The following is a 21,799-nucleotide window of genomic DNA, read 5'->3' as shown; positions in this document are numbered from 1 at the left end:
GAATGTAAAAAACCACAACAACCTTGTATGTCATAACAATTGGTGTACTATCCTATCCCTCACAAACTAATTTCACATGGATAGCAAGGATACACTTACTCCATTATTATTCCACTGTGTGTGGTTGTGTATACAGTAAACTATAGGCACCATGATAAGACATAACCCTAATGGTTGCAGCAAGATATACTGTAGGTCTACAATTGAGTTCTAGATCTAGGTTTAGGCCTCCCAGGGTCATAGATTACAGCTCATAGATCCATTTCATTTTATTTCCAGAAAAAATCTGGTGCAGCTCGGCATAGAAAGCAATCAGCTTCCAGGTTTTTTTGTCAAAGCTTAGTTGAACAAGCTGAAGTTAGAAGCGGATTGGCTGCCATGCACAGCTACACCAGATTGTGCACTCTCCAGTTTTAGTAGATCAGCCCCACAGTCTTGTATCTCACTGATAGTTTCTGTCTAGGGGACAGGAAAAGCAGTTTTACTTACCTAATCTGGTGCTCCCCTACACTCCAGCAGTCAACTCTTCTACCTTTATTTGGTCTTGATAACATCAGAGGACCTTTGACCACCAGAGCACGGGGAGGAGAGGTTGCAGGAACCAGTCTAGCAGCACGGAGATGCCTGCAGGAGTGGAGGATCTGGTATGTAAAACTGCTGTACCCGGTCCCCTAGACACAGAGCTCCACTGCAAGAGAGGACTGCTGCTGCTCAAACATACACATACTAGGGACAATTTACACAGGAGCCAATTAACCTACCAGCAGGTCTTTGGAGTGTGGGAGGAAACTGGAGTACCCGGAAGAAACCCACACAGGCCCAGGGAGAACATGCAAATTCCAGGTAGGTGGTGCCATGGTTGGGATTTGAACCAATGACCCTAGTGCTGCCAGGTGGATGTGCTAACCATTTAGCCACTGTGCTACCCACTATTGTATTTTTATACCTGTTTTGAAAATCTAATAAAAACCACTGGAAAAGAAAACCATTCCTGCAACATACCAGGTTAATAAACATCTCCTAATACCATGCTCCATTCTAAGTATACATTGATAGTATCACCAGTCAAATAGTTCCTGTGATTATCTAAACAAACTTGCAATGATTGCTGTAGTTAGTGCATAGACTATATTGTCAAGTTTTGAACCAGTGGCTTGTATCTTGAGTTTACATTGAATACATCCTAACAAACTGTTGTACATGCTTGGTCCCTTAAAATATTTACAGCTCTGTTCAGGAATCTATTCTACTTGTACCCCAGCAAGGTCATGCTGTGAGTTTGAGTTGCTTTTGGTAACCTTCATATACACTATATTGCCAAAAGTATTGGGGCACCCCCTCCAAATCATTGGATTCAGGTGTTCCAATCGCCTCCATGGCCACAGGTGTATAAAATAAAGCACCTAGGCATGCAGACTGCTTCTACAAACATTTGTGAAAGGATGGGTTGCTCTCAGGAGCTCAGTGAATTCAAGCGTGGTACCGTGATAGGTTGGCACCTGTGCAATAAGTCCATATGTGAAATTTCCTTGCTACTAAATATTCCATGGTCAACTGTTGGTGGTAATATAACAAAGTGAAAGCAACTAAGAACAGCAGCAACTCAGCCACGCAGTGGTAAGCCACGGAAAATGACAGAGAGCGGGGTCAGCGCATGCTGAAGCACACAATGCGCGGAAGTCGCCAACTGTCTGCAGAGTCAATAGCTAAAGACCTCCAAACTTCATGTGGCCTTCAGATTAGCGCAACAGTGTGTAGAGAGCTCTATGAAATGGGTTTCCATGGCCGAGCAGCTGCATCCCAGCCTTACATCAAGTGCAATGCAAAGTGTTGGATGCAGTGGTGTACACTAGAGCAGTAGAGACATGACCTCTGGAGTGACCAATCACGATTCTCTGTCTGGCAATCCGATAGACTTGTCTGGGTTTGGTGGTTTCCAGGAGAATGGTACTTGTCTGACTGCATTGTGCCAAGTAACGTTTGGTGGAGGGGGGATTATAGTGTGGGGTTGTTTTTCAGGAGTTGGACTTGGCCCCTTATATGAAGGGAACTCTTAAGGCGTCAGCATACCATGACATTTTGGAGAGTTTCATGCTCCCAAAATTGTGGGAACAGTTTGGGGATGGCCCCTTCCTGTTCCAACATGACTGTGCACCAGTGAACAAAGCAAGGTCCATAAAGACATGGATGAGCGAGTCTGAGCTGGAAAAACTTTACTGGCCTGCACAGAGTTCTGACCTCAACCCGATAGAACACCTTTAGGATAAATTAGAGTGGAGACTGCGAGCAAGGCCTTCTCGACCTCACAAATGCGCTTCTGGAAGAATGGTCAAACATTCCCATAGACACTCCTAAACCTTGTGGACAGCCTTCCCAGAAGAGTTGAAGCGGTTATAGCTGCAAAGGGTGGGCCAATTCAATAATAAACCCTACAGACTAAGACTGTGATGCCATTAAAGTTCATGTGCGTGTAAAGGCAGGTATCCCAATACGTTTGACAATATAGTGTATGTCTGCATGACTATACACATAATCCTATCTCCTCAGATATGACAATTTTCAATTTTATCTGTATTAGATTGAGTAAGAAAGTTGAGGCAACCCTCCAATTTTTAAGGCATTTTGACATTAAATTGCTTTGCAAAAATTTGGATTTTGTGTTTTAGTTCTGGTTTTCTTTCTGGTTGTGTTTTAAATTGCAAAATAAAAACACATGGACAGCACTAGGGCCAGGCACCTGCTGCAAATGCCCTGCATCTCTTGCTGGGTGCCCCAGATACTGCATGCAGGGCCAATGCCAGCATAAGGCTGCTTAGGCAGCCGCCTTAGGGGACCAGGATAGGGGTTCAGTCAAATCTGAATCCCCATCCACTTGCTGGGAATTTGGATTTTTAAACCCTTGACGACACAGTAAAACCTTACACAGCATCCAGGAGGTGGGCTTTAAACCTTGGCACTGCATATATGTGTTCCTGTGTTTGTGCTGGGAGTACGCTGTGCAGCTCACTGAGAGCCCCAGGCCACGTACTAACAAACAGGATCCTGGTCTTCAATTTCCCAGTCACCTGATCACTGTGATAGCTTTCGATTGGCTATTAAAATGATCAGGCGCTGGGCAGCCCACCCATGTGTTTTCCTTTCTCCTCTGAATGGAGAGAAAGAGACATTGGGGTTGATTTACTAAAACTGGAGAGTGCAAAATCTGGTGCAAGTCTGCATAGAAACCAATCAGCTTTCAGTTTTGTTTTTGCTTAATGGAACAAGCTGAAGTTAGAAGCTGATTGTCCACCATGCACAGCTGCACTAGATTTTGCACTCAAGTTTTAGTACATCAACCCCATTGCATCTTCCTCCCCTTGCCAGGGAGAAAGATTTTAACAAACAAAAGAATGTTAAAAAAAATAAAAAATAATAGCTAGATGAAGGTCAAGGCCAGGGTCTGTATATTTTAGGGAGGATTTAAAAAAAATATTTTAAAGCAAAATTTGCACTATTGTTTTTGAACCCTACTACAGATACAAACAACATACACATATGTGGTATTGTTGCAATCATCAGGAGCAGGAGATTTTATTTTGGGTTGTTCTTTGTTGATAAGTTATAGTTAGAGCAAAAAATATACAGCTACATTAAAACAAATCTATATTTTTTTTACTATTTTGGGCGAGTTTTCCTTTAACAACATATACAGCTACAGTAAAAAAAAAATCATATTTTTTTTTACTATTTTGGGCCAGTTTTCCTTTATTAACATAAGTAAAAAAAAAAAAAAAAAAAATCAGAAGAGATCTATTACCATTTACCACCAAATGAAACCCAATTTGTCCTGGTATAATCCACCTGGATATACAAAGTAGTTCTGATCATAAACAGTTTTACAGACATGTGACAAAGTTGCAAAACTGGGTCTGGGCATTCAGGTTTGCTTTACCCTTGGTCATGAAAGGATTAAAATACCGCTCTTCAAATTCCCTAACATTGCACCCTTTCTCCTACCGGGAACAGCATGGAAGTTTTAGCTTGCCTCACCTAGCAGGTGCCCGTAGTCAGTGAGGGTAAGTGGGGAATGAATAATCCTGCCCCCTCAATGCACACTGCTGTTTACTGGCAGTTCAGCACAGCTCAAATTTTCAATTCCTTGTGATGTCCTTCACACTGTTCCCTCTTGTATTACAGGTACAATGTGAAGGAGGTTACCCCGCCTTTGTATTTTGTGGAAAATTTATATTTTTGATTAACAATGTGAAGGAGGTACCCACGTGGCTGTAGACAGTGAGGGGCACCAAATGCACCTTCGCCTGTGTAGACAAAAATCCTTGCACCAGCCCTGGACAGAGTTTGCAACCACCCGTCGTTTAGTTTATTCAAACTTACTGCTGAGCCAAGCTTGTACTCTTTGTAGATTAGGAGAAAAGGAGTGTACTGTATGTACTAGACCCAGACCTAATTGAAAAGAAAAGAAAAAAAAAAGTGGAGTGGGTATAGGCCTGTTGCACATGGGTTGCAGCTTATATAAAAGTAATGTGAACAGCAAGCTTCTGGTAGGAATCAGTTCTCTTTAAAGCGCCCTTCAGCTCCTGTATGGAAATGTCATGCATAGAGACACAACCATTGTAAAAATAAATAATTTACAGAGAGAAATCTGGTATGCTCCTAACTTCAGATCCTCTGCAGCATTATCAGCCCTATCCTGTTCACCTCTGTAGTCCTAAAATAATTGTTGCCCTAAAGTGGCAACTTTACTCCTCCATAGATGCAATAAAGCGATTGAGCATTTTCATTTGGGACAGGTAAACTGCAATATACAATATTACACTTTTTGTTCTTGGGTTTAGAGGCAGTGATTACAGTCCCTCTAGTGGCTAGTCTACATATCTATTAGTATTTAATAAACCAGTAGAATGGAGAATGCAAGAAAAAATGTTTAGGTAAAACTAAAAATAAGATTTATGCACTGTAAAATTTTTCTTGAAGTCTTTTAAAAGGACACAGGAATTTCTATACCGTTGGGTTATACTGTAGTCCAGAGGCGTCCCTAGGGTTGGTGTCACCCGATGCGGTAACACTTGGTGACACCCCCTCCGACGATCCCCACAGAATGGATCGGATCTGCGGATTGAGCATAATGGATCGGACTCCAATCCATTATGCTAATTCCACAGATCCGATCCATCCTGCGGGGATCGTCAGCTTTCTTTACAACTTACCTTTTCTTGGAGCGGGTCCGGTGTCACCCCGTATAGGTTGCATGCCGACGGTCCCCGCAGGATTGTTCGGATCTGAGGATTGAGCATAATGGATCTATTATGATCCCCAAGCCACAGATCCGATCCATCCTGCGGGGATCATCAGCATGCAACCTATACGGGTGACACCAGACCGGTATCAAGAAAACGGTAAGTTGTAAAGAAAGCTGACGATCCCTGCAGGATGGATCAGATCCATCCTGCAGGGATCGTTGGCATGCTTTACAACTTACTTTTTTGTGGAGCCTGTCCGGTGTCACCCCTGTGCGGGCTGCACCCCCCGCACCTGCCTCAGGACAAAAACTGCTGCAGTCTACAGAAAGTTGGGACACTGGCGAAACCAAAAAAAGTAGAAGACAGCCCTCATACAACCCCAACCTCCAGCAGTCATGCCTTATTTTTGTGTGTAAGCAGTACACAAATGCAAGTAGAGAGGGACTGTACTTGAGGGGCAGTTCACACCAGAACGCAGTGCCAGAAACCCACATTTCATGTGCGTTTCCCGCGTTCAAAACACACTGCCCTTGTGATCTGTAACGAGTGTCTGTGCAATGTGCATGACACCACAAATGCAGTGCTGACCTGCGAATGGGCTGCTATCACACTGCACCTAGATCATATTGCGATCCTGTGCGCTTTATGGTGTGATCCAGCCCTTAGTCCCTCAAAGGACTTCAAGGAAAAGCTTTTACATTATGTACAAAAATATTTTAAAATTTTCTTTATCGTCCATTGAAGGAAATGTGAATTGAGAAATTCTTAAAGCAGTTCAGCTGAGTGGTAGGTAACAGCTACAGAGTTCAAAACAGAAGTAGAGGATCAATCCACAACAGTTTTTGAAGGAATCATCACCAGAATCAATGCTACGTGAAAAAAAAAAAAAGTACCAAACAAAATATGGGGAGGGCACTGAGGATCAACCTGGTATTCCAGACCATGACATATAAGCTCCACCACCAGGGAGAGCTACCTGAAAGAGGAGAGTCAACAGACTATCCACTAAAAAAAAAAAAAAGGTGGAACACACTACCCAAATGGGAGGGAAAAAAAGCAAAAAGCAAAGCACTAAGAACAGCCTCTTCAGAAATAAGATTGGGAGGACTCTGAATCAGAGAGGGTTAAAGGGGCTTGAAGCACTTTTTGACATCAAGGCCCAGATGGGTCATAGCTAGACTCTGCTGGGAACGGAGCTGGAACGTTTAGAGGCTCTGAAAGTAGATTGTTACAATGATTGGGCACAAACTGACAAAAAGTCCAAAGTGGACACAGAGGTGCACTTGCCCTCACCCAGTGAAGATGAAGACTGTGTAGAAGAAATCCCTGAAATAACAGAGGTCCTAGGATCTAGATTACAGACCTTGGTTCCTTCATGGGACACTGAGTAAATGCCCCTAGAACCTGTAGAAGAGTATGGGTTGAAGTCACCTGTTGCTGAGGGAACGTCCTCCGTGTTTCTGTAGCACAAAACTAGGCCCAAAGCAGAGCTGAACAAAAAGTTTCCCAACTTCCTCTAGAGGTCACTAACAAAAAGAGGCTGTTAGATGCAGGGTTTTACAGGCTGCTTACAACAATTTTTTTTGTTTGCCAGTGCCCCAACCTCCTGAAGGTGGCAGTATGACTCAACTGTTTAGGAATTCCTACCAAAAATGCAGCAAGCAGGATTTTACTAACTCTGTCAATGGATAAAAAAAAATTGTTCTCTCTCTATAAAACTTCATCAGAAAATTTTAAATGGAAACACAGGACACTTGCACAAGAATAGGCTGGTTAAAAAGTTTGTACATATTCAGTTTTATTCATACACCGTGCACTCCATATACAATACAATAAATGCCCTGGATACATCATTTCCTCCCTCAAAGGGACCAACAAGACATCAATTTTATCTCTCAAAGCTGAACTCTAGGCAAACAGTTTAATGCTCACCTGAAATAAATATATGAACTAGTTTTCACCTGCCAAAAGATTTGAAATTCTATTTTGCCATTCTTTGATACAGGCAGCTCTGCCAGACAGCACAGCCAGATTCTCAACTTCAACCGTACAGCTTGGTCAGGAATGCACCCAACCTGATTGGGGAATGACAGAGCTATCACTATTCTTGTTCCTTATGTGAGCATATTCTCTGTCTGCACATGTGCAAAGTAACAGAGCCTCACTGGTTGCAATGATGCCCCCCCCTCCTAGGAGGCTGATATCAAAGACTCATTGTGAAACATGCACCAACTGCATTTAAAAATAAATTTGTTTTAAATGAATACATAACTGCATTAAACGACTTTTCATGTCTACCTGGAATTCAGCTTGGAGTACATTTTCTTCATGGACTGGCAGGCCATGGTTATAAATGACGGAGTTTAATAATTCCAACAGTAATCAGTTTGCATATATTTATAAATTATAAACTTTATCACTTGTGTTACTTTGAGGAAACCAAAATCTATAATAAAAAATATATTACATGTAATTAAGACAGGTGCAATGAAATATATGTATACAAAATGAACATTGCATTTAATTAGTTTAGCTCACGTGTTAGAGGAAACCTGTCATAAAAAAAAAAATTAAAGCTGCTATTACTGACTTCTGAAAATGCTAGCTGTCTGGCAATCATCCTGACCTCCCCCCCCAAATACGTTCAGTAACTGTCCCAGATCAAGTATGTCTTTCCTGTTCTCTATAATTTTTCTGGTTCTGTCTTTCACACTGATCCTTAGCAAAAATTTGTAAAAACACATACGCATGTTTACCTCATTTGCGGTGCTTTTCACAGGACATGACAAAAACAGCATCAAAAACGCAACGTGGGTAGGTTTTTGATGCATTTTCCCATTTTTTCAATGGGGAGGCACGTTTTTGATGTTTTTTTTTTACCGCACCAAAAATGCAGCAAGCAGGATTTTACTAAATCTCAGTGGACCCACAATGGATCAGTGTGAAGAGTTCCATAGGATTACGTGGTCACACTTTTTTTTCTGCTGTTCTTTTAAAGCAAGAGTGGAAGAAGAAACAGATCAGTGTGAAAGCAGCCTAACTCAAAAGGTACTGAAACCAGAAGGTTAGCATAATATCGAGACAACTAGCATTTCTAGAAAGAGGGCAGAAAGGGAAGCCCCCTTTTTTCTCTTAGCACAAGATCTGCGCAGTGCTTTGCATCTACATGTACTTCACACTGCCCTTATGAAACAAACCACAAACCTGGGCAATTAAAAATGAGCATATGATGAAAAATCCATCTGCAACATAGCTTCATCATGTGTTAATCTCACCAGTGGATCCCTCACATTTTCACTTCTGTAAAAGGATGACAACATTGTTTGTTCTTCAGCAAAGGTGCACAGCAGTGTTGTAACCACATGGATAGGGTAGGGCATGACTTCAAAACCCCCTAAAAAATTTACAGATCATTTCTACCTCAAAGCCTACAACTGGCTCTAAAAAATATATAAAAAAATAAAATAATCACAGGTGTGAGCTTGCTTTAACCCCTTAACAATCAGGGTGTCTATAAATGCACTTTGGTAGACCTAGGGCTAAACAATATGAATAAGTGTTGTATGGTTTGTAACAACTGTCACAAACAAACAAAAAAGGTATGTATAATGAAAGAAAAAAAAGAGTCACATACTGAATACAGTCATTACAGGTATTAAGACAATACAGTTACCAGTATACAATGTTTTTAATGGTTCTTTAAATGTGATTTGTTTTGACATCTGATTTTACTACATGTAACTTCTGATTTAGGATTTTAACCATCATGTACTTACAGTTTAAATTGCCCAGGTTTGCTCCATGCTTAACTTGAGCCCAGCTCAAGTCAAAACTTTTGTTTTAGTTTTGGACAGAGAAGGAAGAGTTATAACTTATCAGGTTATTATTGCTGTATCTTCAATGGTAAGTTTTCTCACTTATTTCCTACCTGTCAAAAGAGAGTTATTCTCTCTAAAAAAGGATACAGGTCACCCAGTATGTAATCACATTATTTTTTTTTTCGTTCAATCCAGTGGGCTGAACGAAAAAAAAAAGCAGGGAGATCACTATACTAAATAAGCAATGTTAGTGCAGCGATCTCTCCCACTGTGCGTTTGTGTTCTGACAAGGTGACCGTCACCCCTCCCCCCACCAGAACACACTAATCAGCGCTCACAGCCATTGGCTTCAACAGCTAATCAGATGCTGGCATTCCATGTCCCTTTGACAAAAGCCAGTCCTTAGACCAGCTTCTGTCAGAAGGACAGCTGTACACACAGTCCGAATGTCCAGAATATTTGGACCGTGTGTACCCACCTTAGTGTGTGATTGGGTGTCACCAGTACAAGCAGTGAATGGAAATATCGCACTGAATATTCAAAGAGCAATAAAGACCTCATCGTTTTGGCTTGAGCTGAGATTATGTTTTCGGGTTTAAAACTGATCAATCTCAGTGCAACCATTTTACAATAAGCTACAAATGTCAGTGGAAATGCTTCAATCCTGCCAATTGAGCAAATGTTCCTGTGTGACCTTTCCACAAGGCTGAGATGTACACTCTTATGATGTAATCCTCCAAAATACTTGCAGACATCAAACGTTTTCTAAAAAGATTTTGCAGGCAGCAGACATCACGTTTGTGGGGAAGATTGTCTTTGACAAGCTCAGCTTGTCAGTGTGAAAATGTGATCACATACATTACAATACAACTGGATCATTGTTATTAAAACCCTACCTAAAAGTGTTTCTGTCCCACAGGAAAAAATATGATCGGATTTGAGTGTAAAATGAACCTGTACAGATAAATAAAACAAACATGGATCATAACTGCAAGCCCTATAAGATGTGAGAGCATACCTATAGTTCTGATCAGTGGCCCCCAACATTCTCCAAATTCACCATGCAATAAATCAATTTTCATAAAGTTAGAGCACACACACTCTGTCCATGATGGGAGTGTGCCTGTGATCCATTTTCAGGTGGTTCAGCAGGGCTCCCAGGGTGATCTTGAGGTCCTTGGTGCAGAATTGGAACCATAGGATGTATGTTATGTACCATGTTTATTTTACCATTTTCCCCCTTGTACAAGTCTACTTTAAAATGCAGTCAATCGTGTTTAAAAAAAAATAAAATAAAACCTATGTATTTAGTAAAGATTTATTGTTACTAGGTTATTGGAAACAAACAAGGTAGCACCAAAGTGTTAAAGGACCACCAAACCAAAAACACTAGTTATTTTATCTGAAAATGATAGTAATATCAAATTGCAGTCTAACCCTGTAAAGCCATTGGAAAGTTTCAGAAAATATATCTCAAAATACATAATTTAGAAAGATAAATTAAGCAAGTGATTTCATTAGCTGAGTTCCAATTGAGGCATCAGGGGGGATTTACTAAAACTGGTGCACTCAGAATCTGGAGCAGCTGTGCATGGTAGCCAATTCGCTTCTAAATTCAGCTTGTTCAATTAAGCTTTAATAAAACCTGGAAGCTGATTGGTTTCTATGCAGAGCTGCACCAGATTTTGCACCCACCAACTTTAGTAAATAACCCCTAATGACTTTGGAAGAGCTCATTCACAATCCTCTCTAACACACCGCCAATCGTTGATAGCCATTTTACACAAGGCAAGCCATGACCATACACTATGTGAATTTCAGCCAATTATTGATGAACCTTTTTGCCACCTTCCCACCCAACATCCTTCAACTGAAAATACAAAAGGAGCCAGACAGAAATTTTTCAGGCAAACAGTGCCTGCAACCAATCTGTTACAGTGGCTCTTAACAATAGGAGCAGTAGGAGATTTGTCCATCTCCACTGAATATGATGGAGGAATCAGTTATCGGTTAGATTTTACTGTATTATCAGCTTAAAACTCATGGACTAATATAAGCACTTATAAAGTCCAGATGTGCCTGGAAATTAGCTCATTGCCTTTACTTATAGTCTCCTACATCTGCAAGTGCAAATGTAGTGCAGCCAGTGGTTCCAAGACAAGATGCTGATCTCAACTTGTGGCAGAAGCAACCATGTACATAATAATCCTAACAGAACAACCAACATCCCAAAGTATCTCAGTGCATGGTGGGTATCTACACACATGGCAACGGTGGAATCCCAGAACAAATTTGGCCCTGTCCTGATCCACCCAAATTTGATATCGCTAACCCCACCCACTTGGCCAAAAACCTATTTTTTCCATCTGAGGAGTCAAGCTGGTTAGCCAATCTTATAGACAAGTATTTTTTTTTGTTGCTTTTTGATATAGGGCAACAGCTCCTTTTTATCAGTGGCTAAATTGTAGTTTTTCACTTATTTTCTGAAATACAAAATGTGTTAACTGCAGGATCAAAAGGCTACATGAGAAGGTATAAAATACACAAGTAAAAAGCAAAGAATAAGCATCCTCTGTAATCAAAAACTTCTATAAAGACTACAACGACTGAGCCAATTTCTTTAAGTCTGGTCAAAACTGAGTAGCTCTGCAGGCTTCTAACACTGGGGTTGATTTACTTAAACTGGGGCGTGCACAATCTGGTGCAGCTCTACATAGAAACCAATCAGCTGCCAGGTTTTTTTTTTTTTCGTCAAAGTTTAATTGAACAAACTGAAGTTTACCTGCAGAGATGCACCAGGTTTTTCACTCTCCAGTTTTAGTTAATCAACCCCACTGAGTTTTTATCCAAGGAGAGTTTATATTGCAGTTCCACTACCTAACTTCGAATGGAGTGTATACACAAAAAAAAAAAGGAGTCTTTTGCCGCTTTTGAACAGTAGCTAGCCCCTTCTTCACAGAAGGCCTCATATAAAAAATCCAGACATAGGGCCTATTTATAGAGAAATAATTTGCTTATAAAATCTCATTCAACAGTTTAGCTCACCGTTTTACATTTCTTCATTTACCACTTGGAAATTCTGTTGTTTTAACCATTTTTTACCATAAAGTGGTGATATTTTGTACTTTTATCAGACTAACAGTAGTCTATAAACCGTTATACATTAGTATAGTAATACAATATTCTTCATTTTCATCTGTTCTAGCAGTTTTACTCCATTTTGCCATTTTTTTCAGTGCTGCTTTCTTCTAGTAATCCGTTTTGATGACTAGACCAACCCACATTGTCTACTTTTTCACAGCTGTATAAAGATCTACAAATATGTCTGGTAGCACCCATCAAACCACTGTCAAGTGAGAAGTGCCAACACTTTGCAATTCTGCACCATCCTTATAAATAAGCCCTATATGATAAGGTGTGGTCCACCTTGCAACTAGGCTGTTACATTTTTACACCACAGGCTAGGAGATGAAAGTCAATATAATTAACTTTTTTTCCTTTCCTTCAGTTTATATATCTGGAAATTTGGATTTTTAAAAGAAGAAAGTTGTTGTTTTTTTTTTCCATTGGTGGCGATGTTCTATAAAAATTGGTGATCCCCTTTAAAACCCCTAATGCTAGCTACTTTCTAGAAGAAAGGGTTATCCCCTATAACAACTTGATGCAGAGATACGCAGTAACCTACTGTAACCACATCTCAAACCTAGCTACATTAAGCTTTTAAATTCACATATATCATTAGCTGCTCTGGTTTTCAGTGTTTGCTCATTGCTCTGTATTACAAAAATACTCAGATTGCTGACTGGTTTCTATAGACTGTGGCACTTTTCCTTATTTAAAAAAAAACAACAAAACAACAAAAAAGAAAAAAAAAAATTACACAGCAGATCAGATTGTGGGATAATTACCGGGAAATAAATGAAAAATGTTATGAACAAAGCAAACAAAATCCCTATTGTACAAACATTAAAGGAGAAACATGTAGGATTCCTTTGCTGACACTAAAAATGCTACTTGCCTGGCTGTCTCTTGCTTCAACACTTTGAGTCGCAGATAACAAATATTCGGAAAGTGAAGTAAAAAACTGAAACAAGCAGTGAGATCAGAATTCCTGGTCTGCATATCTGCTTTGGGCAAGTTACGAAAAAAAAATTAAAGCTCTTGGATCAGCAGCCAGGCAACTAACATTTTTAAAAGTGGTCAGCTATGGCTAACCAATTTTCCTTTAATAGGATGCAAGCTGTGATGAAAAGTAGATGGCATTTGTGTAGGAAAGAATAGAATTTGTGGCACCGTGGAATGGTAGAAAAGCAGAGCTTGCCGGGGAGAACTATTAAAGAAAATAAGGTTTTGGAAGCTTCACAGCAGAGCTCATGACAGAACAGTTAGGTATAATATTTAGAAGGAAAGTCTGGCTAGAATGAGGTTTCCTTTACCATAAGCACGCTTATCCTTAAAGATCAGCCACACTTCTATGAATTCCACAAATATATGCCCTTTTAAAATCTGGGTCGACACAAAACTGATGCTGTTGTTATTGACAGGTGCTGGTGTGCTGAATCACCAACTTCTTTTTTATGCAGCATAAGTATACAGTATTGCAGCACTGAAATTTCCACACCGGCATTGCTTGCCCTGTCCTCACTCTCACTGTGCAGTTTCATTCCTCCTGCTGCATTCTCTGTGAAATAAATAAAAATATTCAGCAGGGAGTTTGAAATGAATGAAATCAGTTAGAGGTGGATTGACCTTTTAGACAACTCCATTATACAGATGGATAAAGGATACGTAACTATATAGAGGGCACAGCTCAATATTTTCTTGACACGAATATCCGTACACTGTAAACAGCCCTAAATATGCAGCAGTGCCAACATCTGGTTTCTTCCTCCTAAAGAAATATCCTGTGACTTACCAACATACAACACTCTCTGTCAGGCACCCTGTATAAAGTGTCAATGAGCGAAGTTCTTAGTTTATATAAGGTAAGAATACACTTGTGTTTCATTGACTGATAAAAAGAGAAAAAGGAAAAATAAAGTCTGTGTAACAAAACAAAATCCATTTACATATAGAATGTTGGTTCTCCATCACTGAGACTTTGTTCATTGAAAACTTGCTGACATTTGCACAGCTAAAAATCAGCAAGGTGGAGGCAGAGTCCCCGATGTGCAAGTCCTAAAAGCATAAAGGGAAAAAAATTAAATTAAAAAATATCAAAAGTGTAGAGTTCTTTGGTAGATACAGAGTCTGTGGAGTGATCTTTTGGCCCTCGCTCATGGTGGAATCACTGCTGGTAGGTGGAAGGCGAGGGCTAGACCCGTATCATAGGAGGTTCCTTTGCCAGAGCATGTCAATAAAACAACATGGCTTATTTTTCCGTGAGAGAAAGCCGCAGGATTTCTGCAAGTTCTTCCTCTTCTTGCAGACGCCGCTTCTCCTGTTCCTCCTGTTCCTTGGCGGACAGTTCCATAGCAAACTGTAAGTCCTTGTCATAGCTTTGAGAGTGGCTGCTAAGACTGGAATGGGCACTTAGAGAGTTGGCAAGAAGGCTTTCCTGCAAGGCCCTGCAAGGTACGGAAAAAATTTACTTTTTTTTTTTTCTTTACAAGCACCATTTTAAATAGGGATGCACCAATACTGGTATCTGTGCCGATACCAAATACTTTCAGGAGTACTCATACTCGTGAAAATGCTTTGGATACCTGAAACCGATACTTCAAAATGTATAGACTCAAATCACACTGCAAAGAATAGCATGCGATTTGAACAGGAGTGTGGTGCGATTTCTGTCCAAATCACATCCAGTTTCTCCACTGCTCCTGTGTGAACCCTGGCTTGTCATTCCCCGAGTTCACACAGGAGCGGTGCAGGAAACCTCCCTGCACTGATCCCTTGCTGTCACATGCTTCACAGATCAGCTTTCTCTCCTCTCATTGCAGGGATGACAGTATGGGATTGACAGCTTCCGTGACGGTGCTGACCAATCAAAAGCCATCTAGCCCGTACAGTCATTCCTGCAAGGAGAGAAGAGAAAGCCACGGTGATTTCACATCCTCAGACCTGTGTAGCGGCTTTTCCTTGTGTGACAGCATGGGATCGGTGTAGGGAGGTTTCCTGCACCACTCTTGTGAGAACTCAGGCTATCACAAGCCTGGTTTCACAAAGGAGCATTGAGGTAACTGTATTCCTGTTCAAATCGCACCGCAAAGTATCAGTACTCGGCAAGTAATTGACAAAGTATCGATACTCGTACTCGCGGATTTAAAGAAAAAAAAGAAAAAAAAAAGGTATCGGTGCATCCATCATTTTAAATTAAAAATTAAAAGAAAAAGGAAAAAAATCAGGAAGAGAAAAGAAACAGGAAAAGGAACAGGAAAAGGATGTATATAAATATACATGTATATTTATAGAAACATCTGCTACATACTGTATACACACCATAAAATGTTTTACACGTTTAATGTAGATATAATGTTACCTTTCATACTGAGCATCAAAACCCTGATTTGAAGAGATACTTCCATTAGACTGGCTTGGAGACAAATGCTATAAAGAAAAAAAAGAGAATATGGGAAAAACCAAATTAAAACTACTACCAAATGTGTTTAACTGATAATTTTCTAAAGCAATATTTCTCTCCCTCCAGTCTATCAGTTCAAAACAACCTCTAATCAACATTTTGTTCTACACAATATTTCTGTGTTAAGCCAAACTGATTTACAGCTTAAAGTGGTATTAAACCCCAAATCAAAAATGTAATATATTGCAGCTTACCATTCATTAGATGTAGTGGCTGCTTTGGTTTTCTTTTTAAGACTTTTTTCCCCCTCTGTTTTCACCTGGTAATCTAGCCAGTAACACACTTCCTGTATTAGAGTGCCCCCACTCTGGATGAAGGAGCACAAGGGGGGGACCTTTGGACACCAGCATTGTCAGTCTTGGGAAAGGGGAGTGTTAGAGGTACTAGCAGACTTAAAGAGGAAATTGAAGCCAAACTTCAGCTCACACTGCACTTACAGCAAGTGTTCTTTTCTTTAGGGATAAAGGTTTGAATGAATTAATGAATAACCAAAAGCTGATCATTGTAAGCATCCCTGGAGGTGTCAAATGGTTTGTCTCAACACTATTAACTGCTACATTTGCAGGAGAGCTTGTTCTGTGAAAAAAAACCACAGACTTGATCACCAGGTGTAAAAGAAAAGAAGGCCTAAAAAAATAAACCTAATGCAGGAATCACATCCAAGAACTGGTAAGCTGCAAAATAATAAATGTCTGCTTTTGTGTTTAATACCGCATTAAAATGACTGATGTCCTTATTCTCCAAAAATAATCCAAGCACATCCACTAATTAATCGCTCAGTAATCTATTTTTCATTAAAAAAAAAAAAGTTTTTCTATCACTTTCTTATGTCCTCTGAAGCCTCCCCCCAATTCTGTGTGTTTGGAATGAGCAGAGCATGTTAGTTGTGGTTATGTGAGCTGCTCTAGGCACACTACACATCCCATAATCTATAGCCCTTCTCAGGAGCTGAGAGAGGGTAGCTACATTTCTACAGAAAGTAGGATAATGGAGAATGAACACACCCACTTCTAACAGCATGGTGTATCACAGCACATCAGAAAAAAATGAATTTTGAAGATTTGCAGGAGGCTATGAGCTTCATATGGTACTTTTTGGAGTGTTGAATATGTCACTTTCAAGCCCAACTCCTTAAATTAGAAGAAAAAAAAAAACCCAGGGAGGAACAGATTTACTTTCTTTATCCCCCACTACAGCGCTGCCCTCTGCTCCCCAAATCTACAGTCTACGGGAGGTTACTCAGTGTCCTCAATACATATTATTAACTTTGCAATGTACGTGATGGGTGAAAGCATATGGCTGTGCAGTTACGCGATTTTGAAATTACTCTTCAATAAAAGTAGAGCCACATCATTCACACCTACGATGGCCAACAAAGGTGGAAAACAATGAGCCTACCAGGACTACAGTGCTGCAGGGAGAATATACTAAGGTCTTAACCAACATGTCGCTCCAGAGCACAATATATAGGCCCATGACATATACATAGTAATAGCATCTAAATATTAAATGTACAACAAAAACACTAAAGGCCATTTATAAACTGCTCAAACATGATATAGGCCAGCCTTTTTCAACCAGGGTCTCCAGGCACCTCTTGGTGCCTTCAGGATTCTTCAGGGGTGCCTGAGCAAAATGTCTAAATACCTGGAAATTGTAAACAAGCCAGTGGGTGGATCAAGCCTGTTTTTTAGTTACTTAAAGCCACAGGCTTTGTACCATTACAGCCTTGTAGCCGCCGGCGTCCTAACAACCAATTACGCCATCAGTTGATAAGGAGGATGTTGGGTGCCTGCACAGCTTCCTATTTTGCCCCTCCCCTGCCCCTGTCCATCAGCACTGGGGTCACATTAGCTGAATGAAGAAGAAAAACATTGGAATACTAGTCAATACCAGTGTGCAAACGTGTATTATAATATTGGGTGTCTTACGTGTGTGGATGTTGCTGCAGTATGTAAAACGGTTAGTTATGTTTTTGACATTTTAGAATGAGGTGCCACGAGATTGTACAGAATTTTAAAGGGTGCCCTGACTAAAAAAAAAAAAAAAAAAAAAAGATTGAGAAACAAAAGGACTTTTCCTTCCCCATCCTGGCAAATAATCATGAGGGAAAGCTCACCTGATTTCCACTGCACTCCAGAAGGCTCTGCTGAATGGCAAACTGCATGATTTCATCATCTTCATCCCGCATATGAAGACTCCTTCCATTCTCCTGGATATGATAGGATGGTGGAATCTCAAAGACGGACTGATCAACTTCAAATTTCGGAAGTGCAGCACCTGCAACTATATAGCAAGAGATCAAATGAAAAATATGAATTGGAAAAAAAAAAAAAAAAGTCCAGCAACAGCATTATCTTCTTAGCATGGGTTAACATAAGAGTCGAAACATTACAAAATATGTATCAAACTTGCGCCAAAGAAATTAGTGAAAAATTAAGTGAATAATGAAATGCTGCTGTTCAACGATTGACTAAACATCAAGAAAAAATAATAAAAATAATACAGTGCAAATAATACAAATAATCAAAACTGTGACAAATTATATGTGAAAGTCCAAAAAAAAAGTCCAAAATTAAAGTCCAATATCCCAAAAAATGTGAAAAAATTATTTACTCAAACTTTATCAATTTTCCAGCTTGCTCACATCTTCTGTGAAAAGCATTTTATAGATCCACACTCACCAAATGCTGTGAATTCCCAAACTGGTATGGCTTTAAGAGGCAAAAAAAGACAAACCTGCAGGTGGGGTGTGGTGTCCTCAGAGATGATATAACTCTTAATGCATAAATAAATTTATCTGCAAACTTTTATAAGAAAAACACTTTTTTTCAAAATTTTTGGACTTTTTCATTTACATAGCAAAAAAAATAAAAATCCCAGCGGTGAATAAATACCACCAAAATAAAGATCTGTATAAAAAAAATGGTAACAAATTCATATGGGTACAATGTTGCATGACCGCGCAATTGTCATTCAAAGTGTGATAGCGCCGAAAGCTGAAAATTGCCCTGGACAGGAAGGGGGTAAAAGTGTCCGGACTGGAAGTGGTTAAATAAAGCATCACAAAAACTGAATTGACCCTGCCATCTAAGGTGCAAAATAGGAGCTAGCACAAGGTTGAAAACCGGATCATTAGCTGTGCCATGAAAAGTTTTCTATTTTGGTACATTAGTTTTGATTAGCAATACTCACTTTCATTATCAGGTGTCCCTTTTGGAGTCCCAGGAGAATCTTCTGCTTGCGAACAAGAGTTCACATTTCCAAATGTAATTCTTGCATTTAAAACATGAAACAAAGGGATTTCTGTGGGAAGAAAAAAATACATTAAATTGCATGTAAACCCAAACAGTTAACTTCTCTTATTGGTTTCCTTTTTGTCTGTTACATATACCATTGAAAGCATTTTTGTTCTGTCGGTTCAACAAGTGCCAAAAAATACCTGTTAACTATGGCAGAAATCCAGTGAGCGCCTGTGACCACAAAGCTGCCATGAGTATGACTTTCCTATAGAATGAATGGAGAAGCAATATGCATGCACAGTATGAAGCAGCTATCTTGGGAGCCAAGATTGCTGGATTGGGGATGAAGATGGATTCATTCAAAGGGGTTGAGGGGCCTATTAAAGGAAAACTCTTCAAAGATACATTACTATAAAAATTGGATTTGCTTCTACATGCTTACCTGTAAAATACATTTCCTGGAGTACAAAAAGACCAACCTTGTTGTTGAAGCTGGATACAAATAGATCTACATCCGGGCAACCCAATCGCTGGCAGATTTCCTTGAAAACATTAGGATGCAAAGCCCATTCCCCTGGAATCAACTACTGGCAACTGAGATAATCTGCCTGCCAATTTTAGACACCTGGAATGAACACTGCTGACAGACTTGGAACATATCTCTTTGCCCAGGTCAGAATGTAGTTCACCTCGACTCCTGGGACCTCCTTGGTGGTTGATATATGCCACTGCAGTGGCATCGTTGGACTAAATCCTTACAGGTCAACCCTGAAGCCTGGATGTCCAATACCGCAGAGCCAGCCTCACTACTCAAAGTTCCAGGACATTGATGAGAGAGGATATTAAAGCGGTCCTTCAGCTAGGTTCCTCAGGACCTGGCAGAGGTACATTAGTGCCCTTTCCTGCTGCACCTCCTGCACTCCGCTTTCTGGAAGACATTACTTCCAATAGAGCAAACCTGTGCACCTTCACTAATAAACAAAGATCTCAAGATATAGCTATGCAAGTAGTGTACTGAAGTAAAAACACTCAATGTAAATGCTGTCTTATGAGCCACCTAGGGTGGCTCCTGACTGACTGGTCCACATTTCCACCTCAGGGGAGTACCCATGTGCCCCTACAGAATAGCCCGCTCTGTGTCCCGGCCACAGGAGATTCCCCAACAGCAGCAGCAGCCCAAGTGTGTCCTGGCCTCCAGAGAAACAAAATATGTCCCACTTCCATTTCCGGCCGTACTCCCCCTCTAGTGGCTGAAAACAAAAAGAACAAGCACATTTCGGAAACAGTGAGCACTCCCCCTGGTGGAAACAGTCACTAAACATCTCCTTTTCCCTCCAATTTAAAGCTTTGTTTCTCTTTAGAGGGGAAAAAAAAAGGAGATATCTTAACAGTACCGCAGCAGGTCCCCGACTTCCGTCAGGCACCAACCTAAACCCATCATGGTGGGCATTTTCATACAAACCTTCAAGGACTCAGTCCACATGCTGAGGGGCTACTGCCTTGGACCCGTATAGCACCCCACTGGAAGCATCTTGGTCAGATTTACAACTGCACAGGGTTCCATCTGCACGTGGTCCAGCACCATAAGGCTGCATTACTGGTAAAAAGGACTCTTCTCCTTATCCAGCGAGGCTCAGGTACCATCCACTTTAGCTCATAGTCTTACGAATGGATCCGATTAAAGTCCCTGATTCTCTAATGAAACCGTTCTGGACTTTCAGGTATGCTCCAAGAGCACAACAACACTTTCAGTGACCATCCACCTTACTGACACTGGAAAGAAAACAGGTACTTCCTTTATAGGAGGGGTTATAAAAGGGGAAGGCCTCCTCTCTGATTGGTTGGCCTGTGACCATTCACCTATAGGTGGCCTATAACCCACATAGTCCTGAATAGTCTGCTCGGTGTCCTGTAATTTACGATAAAGAAACCATAAAATAGCACTTCATATATGTTATGTAAAGTAAAAATGAGCTTTGAATCCTACAGGAGTGGAGAGAAACTATGCACTCTGAAGAATTTGTTTTCAGGAAATATACAGATTGGAGCAGAAAATATTTTACTTTGAAGCGTGTAGCATTTGATTTTAAAAAATAGGATTTTTGTACTCCTCATAAAATCCTTTTCTTGGAGTCCATTGAGGGACACAGGAAGTCTTGCCCTTAAGGTTATGCTGCTGCCTAAAGGATTGGACACTGGCAAACAAAACTGTAGGCCAGCCCAGGATAGCTCCTCCCACTTTTAGCATGCCTCAATTGTATGCTAAAGCAGTACCAAGATCATGACCATAAACCTACAGGGGTGGCACCTATGTACCTCAATAGAAAAAAAAAAAAAGGATTTTATGACTACATAATGACAAAAATAATTTTATTTTGTGTCCATTGAGAGATACAGAAGTCTTAACATTTGGGCACCTAAAAGCAGCCCAACTGAGGGTGGGCAAAACAACAAACACCAACAGGGCTAAGAAAACAGCAAAAAAAGAGGACTGCCTGCAGTTTAAAGAGCCTTACAGGAAGTAGCCTTCCTTGCCTTTATTATTGTAGGAATCACATATTCAGAGATGCCCCCCCCCCCCATCTTCCAAAACCTGCTTCAAATAGCCATGCCTTTACCACTTGTGACCGTGAAGCAGGATGGAAATCCATCCTTGAGACATCCACCAGGAGTCTTACCAGGCAGGCGTACCATATAAACATTGGCCATTTCAGATCAAAGAGAATCATCAGAATGGCTTCCATTTTGATCCTTTAAAGCAGAGGTTGAAGACGTTTCAGGCTTCATGAGGCACATAAAATGGCCTACAGCAAGAACATTATTCAACTTTAGTCAGAGCTGCCCACTTTGTTTCTATCTACAGGCACCCCTTACCTGCACTGGCAGCTCTTTGGTGAAGGCGAACTATTGTTTTAA

The 21,799-nt window shown here is 40.4% G+C and overlaps 1 protein-coding gene across 2 annotated transcripts in view; it reads right to left on the bottom strand.

Annotated features, from left to right (window-relative positions):
- Positions 1-7,013: 7,013 nt before the first annotated feature.
- The window catches only part of ANKRD13A (ankyrin repeat domain 13A), a 56,440-nt gene continuing 41,654 nt past the window's right edge, over positions 7,014-21,799 (bottom strand). For both annotated transcript variants that reach the window (XM_089684109.1, XM_089684108.1), the window contains 4 exons: positions 18,837-18,947; positions 17,761-17,927; positions 15,540-15,607; positions 7,014-14,625 (listed from right to left, as the gene is read on the bottom strand). In XM_089684109.1, coding sequence (XP_089540235.1) covers positions 14,430-14,625; positions 15,540-15,607; positions 17,761-17,927; positions 18,837-18,947 — 542 coding nt within the window. In that variant the 3' untranslated portion in view covers positions 7,014-14,429. The remainder of the gene's footprint in view (positions 14,626-15,539; positions 15,608-17,760; positions 17,928-18,836; positions 18,948-21,799) is intronic.

This window comes from Staurois parvus, unplaced genomic scaffold (assembly GCF_062004578.1).
Source record: "Staurois parvus isolate SC_StPar_1 unplaced genomic scaffold, SC_StPar_1.0 ptg000336l, whole genome shotgun sequence".
In the NCBI taxonomy this organism is placed as follows: domain Eukaryota; kingdom Metazoa; phylum Chordata; class Amphibia; order Anura; family Ranidae; genus Staurois; species Staurois parvus.
This window is presented reverse-complemented; position numbering and strand designations above follow the sequence as displayed.